This window comes from Triticum dicoccoides, chromosome 6B, assembly GCF_002162155.2.
Source record: "Triticum dicoccoides isolate Atlit2015 ecotype Zavitan chromosome 6B, WEW_v2.0, whole genome shotgun sequence".
Lineage (NCBI taxonomy): Eukaryota > Viridiplantae > Streptophyta > Magnoliopsida > Poales > Poaceae > Triticum > Triticum dicoccoides.
The window spans coordinates 28995063-29002855 of NC_041391.1; the positions used below are offsets into that span (position 1 = coordinate 28995063).

Sequence of the window (7793 nt, forward strand, 5' to 3'; positions counted from 1 at the left end):
CGGCCTGGTTGGCCCGATGGCCAGCTGGGCCGCGGTCCAGCAGGGGGGGGCTTCTCCTCCTTTTTTTTTCTTTTTGTTCTGTTTTCTTTTCTATTTTCTTTCTGTTTTAAATCATTCTAACTATTTAGGCCTTTTATAAAAATGAGTTTACCTCACCACAATTACCTTTGTAATATTTGACAATCACCGAACATTTTAGTCTTAATTTTTGGAAACTTTTATTGTTATCATTAACTTGCATTTGAATTTCAAAACAGTTTTGAATTAACCTGAGATTAACTACAGTGACAGAGGTGACGTGGCACCATCAACGTGAGTTTACTGTAGCATGATTATCCGGGCGTTACAGTGACCTAAAAAAGTGCATGCCCCACTGCTAATAATAGTCCCGGAAGCGACTGAAACTGTTGCTATTCTGCTATTTTGGCATTGCATTTCTGATTTCTATGCTACAGTAATAGGCTGAGCTGATCCATGAATTGCTAGCTCTTGTTAACAAAGTTTTTGGGGATCCATCCAGCATCGAAGCTGCAGTCTGGTGATCTGCCAATGTCACGTCCTCTCCAGTATTACTACGTACCAACGTTTCCGATAGCATGCAGCCTTGAAACATCTTTTATGAATTCTGTATACACACGTGTGGTCAAGAGGCATAATTATTAATTAAAGGAGACGTCCTAACTTTATTTCCCTGAACTTAATGATCAAAATAGACAAGAACTGTTGTATATGTGATTGAGGTGAGTTGTATGTTTCAGGTTTACACTGTAAAGAGCCCTGTTCTTAGAAACACAAAACTGAATTTATATAAATCCACTGATTTGATGTCTTTTGGGGTGATTATCAAAATCCACTGATTTGATTTAAAACTCAGCATCTTCTTTTACTGTAAGATAGGAGTACTATCCAATAAGTAGTAGCGACATTAAGTTCTTGGCAGAGTAAGATGTCTGTGGCTGAAGACTAAAAGAATCGACGCTATCCTGTCTTAACACCGTTATGGAGAAAACAAGCTTAGTCGGGCTTACTGTTCAGATGCCCATGAGTTCTCATCTTTTGGTTTTCCTTTTCTATGAGGTGAACCATTTCAGAAACCGGCATTGTGTTGGTGCACATATATAGTTTCTAACTTGCAGCTACAACGATTTAGTAAGCATCCACGGCTTGCAAAATAAAAGGGGGTATCCACATCCACTATCTTGACATATAAATTCAGTTCGTTTTCTGTACTGCTCACACAACAGGAGACGTATGATCTGGTGTTACTAGAGTGTTTCTTACAGATAGTTCTGCTTTAGTTTTATTCTGTTGCAGTCAATAGTGCATCTTCAGTACCTTCCATTTATTTGTTACTTTTGCAAGACTGAATACGAATTCCGACCATTAGCAGTATGCGATATGAAATAACGAAATGGAAAATTACGAAAGATTGTGGCAATACAAATTTATTGAGAGATTGCAGGTCTTAGCAAACCCGATCAAAACCGAAGGAGAAATTACAGCCCAGGAGAGGAGGCGACAGATAGCCCAAACTCATAGAAATAGAGATAGTGGTGGATCTTGAAGGACTCCAGGACTCTCTCCTTGCTGTCGTCGTCGGCATGGTATGCCTCCATGAACTCCTGGTACTTGGGCAGATTCCTTGCTTCGTGCACCGTCTCCAGCGTCAGGCCTATGCGGCATTCCATCTTGGGCATGACTATGGAGTTGGTGACCACATGGTGCTGTGCTTGACCCATGCCAGCACCCCATTGCTATTGGTGATCACGTATATTTCAATGACTCCGTCTGCTGCCCAAGTTGATGACAAATGCATCGGGTACTGTGGGACGATGAGCCACCTTCTGACACCCTGGGATTGGGAGAGCACGGTGAGGAGTGTGGGAAGAAGCCAAGCGTGACAGTGACAGTCGGGTCTGGGCATGGCGGGTAGTAGTTCACGTCTATCTGGGCCACCGCCTCAGAGGTGGGTGAGCTGGAGCAGTGTCTGTCAAAAACAAAGTGCATGACTGTACCTGTCAGAAGCCGAACTCCTGGCCTGCCTGGATGACATGGCTGAATGGTCTCATCCAATTATATTTTTCCAAATCACGGTTGAACGAATTATATGTTGTCAGTTCCATTTTTTCCCATGTTGAGATTTTAAGAGTGATTTGGGAAGTATCAGTGTTCAGTGATGGGCCATCTTCAGATACTGGTCATTGGTTGATTTCGTTAGTGAAATTCTGCACCTGCTTCTCTTTCTCTCATTGCTTCATGTCATTAGTTGAATTCACGTCTTACAATTACTGTCTATAGCTGCAGAACCGTAGAGAGTTCCGTCCAACAGTTTGCAAAACTACTGGAAACAATATCACGTGGAAAATTTACTGTAATGGTTATATTTTGCCTCTGTTCTATTCTATGTTCTGTTTTCTGCTTGTCATCTTGTCTATAGATTCTTTGTAAGTGCTTCCTTGTATTGGCATTCTTGTGCTTTGGTTGTCAGATTGCCGCTGTTCTATTCTATTCTATGACACATTCTGTAGAAGTTACTGATGGACAAAGTGAAATTATGTAGAAGTTGCTTTTATTTAGATTCGAGTCTCCTTGCTTAGTAGTAGAGCGTAACAGCTATTTAGTCACTGCTATTGTTTTTTCTTATCTTTGAGATGTAGTAATGCCTGAATCCTTTTAGGACAATGGCTGCTGTTGATATTTTTAGTGCCTACCGCAAAATCACACACACACTGTTGTGAGATTTTTTTTTAATGATACCAGTTGTTGTCTATATCTTTTTAGTGGATTTTATCAAATTGAAATCGAGGTTGTGACCTGCTCATAAGCAGCCTGCAGGTACTAATCCCCATCTTTTCCTCTGCCTGAGAAGCAAAGATGAATTATTTTGAACTTTGGATTATTTAAATTGGAGCTATGCACGTACTCCGGTGCCTTCTCTAAATTTCCGAATCCCTGTGTTCACCGTTGCGGTGAGCATCAGGCAGGCCTCACCGTCACCGGCAAATTAAGTTCTGCGTATTGTCAATGGTGTTCTGTTGTGATATATAGGCGAGGAGTAGTAGGAACCGTGGCTGGAAATTTGGTTGGTAGAAATCCAAACCATGCATTGCTGTTCTGATCTCTATCATATGCTCTGCCATTGTAGCAGAAGCTACAGTGCTATGTACTATGAAACTTGAAACCAGATTTCAAAACTTGAAACCAGAAATTCCATATGTTTCAAAACCATGCAGCGGTGTTGCGCTGCTGAGGTAGTAGCATCCTTTCAGCGTCACCATGCATGGTACTGCTTGCAAATGCAATAAGAGCAACGCCTCCAGTATACATGCATTTTCAAAAACTAAGCCTTATAATAAAGCATTGAACAAATATTTTGTCCAACAAAAGTTTTTCTAAAAATATATTACTCCCTCTATAAAAAAAACAATCATATGTGTTAATAAAGTGTGAGTTCACACGTATGTCAAATAAAACGTCTATGCTACTTCTATTTTTTTACTTGTAAAATTGCCCCGTTTGTAGAATTGTTTTCCACTTGTGATACATCTCATAGTGCTAAAAAATGATCATGTTAATGTTTTTTTTTTTGAGTATCGATCATGTTAATGTTAATGTTGTTGTATCAGGGAAGACTGCCCACGCAGCCCATCAAAACTCCTCCGGCCCACGCAGCCCATATTGACTAGGTCACTCACTACGACGGACCAGACCAACTACTGAGCAATTGCAATCCACCGGAAATATCTCTGTCGCCGCCGGCGCCGGCCGCCGCCGCTGCCACTTTCCCACCGACTGCGCCATGCTCCGGCTCCGAGAGTGCGTCGTTTCCCGTCTCCTCTCTCCTTCCTCCACCTCTGCCGTCTCCCCTCTGCTTCGCCTCCTCTCCGCATCCGCATCCGCAGCCCCCATTTCCCCGAACCCTAGCAGCTTCGCCGTGGAGGAGTACCTCGTTGCCACCTGCGGCCTCACCCGGCCCCAAGCCCTCAAGGCCTCCACCAAGCTCTCCCACCTCAAGACCCCCGACAAGCCCAACGCCGTCCTCGCCTTCCTCGCCGGCCTCGGCTTCTCCGGCGCCGACGCCGCCGCCGTCGTCGCCAAAGACCCGCGGCTCCTCTGCGTCAAAGTGGACAAAACCCTGGGCCCTAAGGTCATGGGGCTCATTGGCATCGGCATGTCGCGTCCTGACATCGCCTGCATCGTCTCCCTCGCTCCCTACCGCTTCCGCTCCAGAAACATCGTCTCCAAGCTGCACTACTACCTGCCCCTCATCGGCTCAGTGGACAACTTACTCCGGATGCTCAAGCGAGAATCCCCCCTTCTCTCGGCCGACCTTGACAAGGTGGTCAAGCCCAATGTCGTGTTCCTGAGGGAGTGCGGGCTAGGTGCTTGTGATATTGCCAAGCTCTGTATCCGTGTGCCTAGGATGCTGACCACCAACCCGGAGCGCGTCCGTGCGATGGTGGCATGTGCTGAAAGATTAGGCGTGCCGCGTGGCTCTGGGATGCTCAGGCAAGCGCTACAGGCTGTCGCGTTTCTCAGCGAGGAGAAGGTCGCCGCCAAATTGGAGTACTTGAAGAATACGTTCAGGTGGTCGCATGCCGAGGCTGGCATTGCGGTGTCTAAAGCACCGATTCTCTTGAGGAGGTCAAAGGACACGCTGCAGCGCACGTCTGAGTTCCTCATCTCTGAGGCGGGATTGGAACCAGCGCGCATTGCTCATCGGCCAATACTGCTCACTTACAGCCTGGATGGCCGGCTCAGGCCCCGGTACTACGTTCTAAAGTTTGTTAAGGCAAATGGGTTGCTAGATCGTGATTGGAGCTACTTATCCGTAGTCGATATGACCGAGAATGTTTTTGTGGAGAAGTTCGTGTGCCCTCACATGGAAGCTGCGCCGCACCTTGCTGAAGACTATGCTGCTGCTTGCCGAGGGGAAGTACCCACTAGATTCATATTTGCTTGAACCAAGATCCTGCCGTTAAAATGTATAACTGTGTATGGCACAACAAAGTAAGCTGGTTAGTCCCCTTTCTGTGTTGTTTGCCCAGTTAGACGCTTGTCATCCTCTCTAATATGGCAGTTCAGCCTTTAATAATTAGATTATGATTTTGTGTATGTTCATTATGCCTTGTGGTTTCTTTCCCCTTATTCTTAATGATGGATTATCTTTGTTCCTAAGGCCTGTAGGCTGTACCTGGCCTTACTTTTGCTAGTTTTTTCTTTCTTTCAAAGTTGATAAAGTAACCTGCTAAAGCATGATCGACAGATTAGTCTAAACCATTAACATCTGTCGTTAATTGTGAGAACTAAGCCAATGAAGATGGCATGAATCGATCTTGTCAGAGTCTACTATTCGGTGCTTGCATATGTAATATTGCAGCTGTTCACAAAACTGCATGTATCTTCTGGCAACAAAATTGTCGATGAACTGTAGATTCAAAAAATCAGTTTGGCATAGCTCAAAATTATCTGCCTTGACTCAAATCAAAGTTGTTCGATATCATGAAATAAGCAACATGCCTCTTGTGAAACCATATTTTAGATTTGCAATTTGCAAACTGGGTTTTTATTTTTTGTGCTTTATATCTTTTAAAACGTCATCAGGACTTAGGGCCATAATTGTTAGTAAGGCGCAATCTCGTTCATTTAGTTACATGCTTCAGTTCAGAGTTCAGACTTTGAAGCGCCAGAGCTGTTTTATCAATATTTTCATTTACCACACCCGCATTTGTATGACATGAGTTCTTATGTTTTTAGAACACTCTGACTGGGCTTAAATATTTCTTTTGACAAATCATTTTCTTGTTACATCGGTGATTACTGGAGTTTGAGAGAAACATTCTTTTATTGTTTCCAGATGATCAAGATATGGCAAAGCCCTTCATGGGATTCAAGGGAAACATGCAACATATGTGGCGCCTTATGTAAGCTAAGCTGGGTTACTGAAGTAATTATTCTTCAGGCATTCCTTTACATTTTCTTAATATGATGTTGGGGTACCCATGGTGGCTCCTCTGTAGTGTTTGGTTTTCTTGGAATTCCTTTTCTTTGGCTAACAGACAGTAGATGTGTGTGAGAGTAGCAGACATTAGTTGCCCAGTAGCTTCTCAGAAGCAGTTTAGCTTTGTTTGCGTCTATATGCTCGTTTGCTGCAGCAGCAATCATGCCCCACAAATTGTTTCTGTGCAATGCCAAATTCTTTTCTCGCTCATTTTTGGTAGTACTCAGCTGATTGGTATGACACCCTTAATAAAGTTTTTGTTTCAGACCTACATTCAGTCAGTCATCCATTGGCTGTTTAGTTCTGTGAAGCACCTAGATTGTTTGTCAACATCTCATTTATGTATTAAAGAGACTCCTCCGCATGCTTTGTCTTGCATAATTTGTGTAGCTTCTATAAACGGTCTCGTGAATAAAAGACTGCCGCACCAGTGTTAGTTTCTGCTCAAGTGCCATAATGCAATCTTCCATCTTTGATTGTAAACTCTGTTTGATATTTTAGGTTGCACGGTTCAGTGAAACAGAGTTAGCTCTGCTCCTACAAAAAGGAAAAACCAGTGTCAAAGAATATTACACTACATGTGTTGGGCATAAGCCACGGCAGGACACGTCGGGCATGTGTGCGTGCGCGCGCCGGGCATGTCAGGTCGTCCGTGGCCGCGTCCAGCCAGTGTCTGGGCATAATCCGACCACTGTCCAGGCATGGTCCGACCTATGTATGGTCTGGCCATGGTCCGGGGTGTGTCCGACTAGTCCTGCTCAGAGTCCTGCTCAGGACTCTGTTGCAAATATTCATATATGGATGTCGGAGTAAATGACCACGGCCTTTGTAATGGAGGTTGCTAGGTCTGCTCACCGGCCGCGTACGCAACATGCAGGTGTGCAATGGGCGATGGGCCCAGACCCCTGCGCGCATAGGATTTAGACCGGCGTGCTGACCTCTCTGTTGTGTCTAGGTGGGGCTGCGACGTGTTGATCTTTCGAGGCCGGGCATGACCCAGGAAAGTGTGTCCGGCCAAATGGGATCGAGTGTGTTGGGTTATGTGGTGCACCCCTGCAGGGAAGTTAATTTATTCGAATAGCCGTGATCTTCGGTAACAGGACGACTTGGAGTTGTACCTTGACCTTATGACAACTAGAACCGGATACTTAATAAAACACACCCTTCCAAGTGCTAGATACAACCCGGTGATCGCTCTCTAACAGGGCGACGAGGAAAGGATCGCCGGGTAGGATTATGCTATGCGATGCTACTGGAGATGCTACTTGGAGGACTTCAATCTACTCTCTTCTACATGCTGCAAGACGGAGGCTGCCAGAAGCGTAGTCTTCGACAGGATTAGCTATCCCCTTCTTATTCTGGCATTCTACAGTTCAGTCCATCGATATGGCCCTTTACACATATATCCATGCATATGTAGTGTAGCTCCTTGCTTGCGAGTACTTTGGATGAGTACTCACGGTTGCTTTTCTCCCTCTTTTTTCCTTTCCCTTCTACCTGGTTGTCGCAACCAGATGCTGGAGCCCTGGAGCCAGACGCCATCGTCGACGATGATTCCTACTACACTGGAGGTGCCTATTACTACGTGCAGGCCGCTGACGACGACGAAGAGTAGTTAGGAGGATCCCAGGCAGGAGGCCTGCGCCTCTTTTGATCTGTATCCCAGTTTGTGCTAGCCTTCTTAAGGCAAACTTGTTTAACTAATGTTTGTACTCAGATATTGTTGCTTCCGCTGACTCGTCTATGATCGAGCACTTGTATTCGAGCCCTCAAGGCCCCTAGCTTGTATTAT

General features: G+C 45.0%; 1 protein-coding gene across 3 annotated transcripts; it reads left to right on the forward strand.

Moving 5' to 3' along the window:
* The first annotated feature begins 3732 nt into the window (after positions 1-3732).
* Positions 3733-7569, forward strand: LOC119323514. 3 transcript variants are annotated; one of them, XR_005156356.1, is made up of 3 exons: positions 3733-5018; positions 5858-5924; positions 7516-7569. XR_005156356.1 is itself a non-coding variant. In XM_037597192.1 (2 exons), the coding sequence occupies exon 1, from the start codon at positions 3800-3802 to the stop codon at positions 4961-4963; it is 1164 nt and encodes a 387-aa protein (XP_037453089.1). In that variant the 5' UTR covers positions 3733-3799; the 3' UTR covers positions 4964-5010; positions 5858-6854. The 3 variants fall into 3 exon arrangements, 1 of the variants encoding a protein (XP_037453089.1); XR_005156357.1 differs by having other exon boundaries at positions 3733-5010; positions 7516-7550; XM_037597192.1 differs by lacking the exon at positions 7516-7569 and having other exon boundaries at positions 3733-5010; positions 5858-6854.
* The last annotated feature ends 224 nt before the right edge of the window (positions 7570-7793 follow it).

Bases quoted from the DNA above. Each gene is read 5' to 3' on its own strand.
- LOC119323514 (XM_037597192.1), top strand. From the start codon at position 3,800: ATGCTCCGGCTCCGAGAGTGCGTCGTTTCCCGTCTCCTCTCTCCTTCC.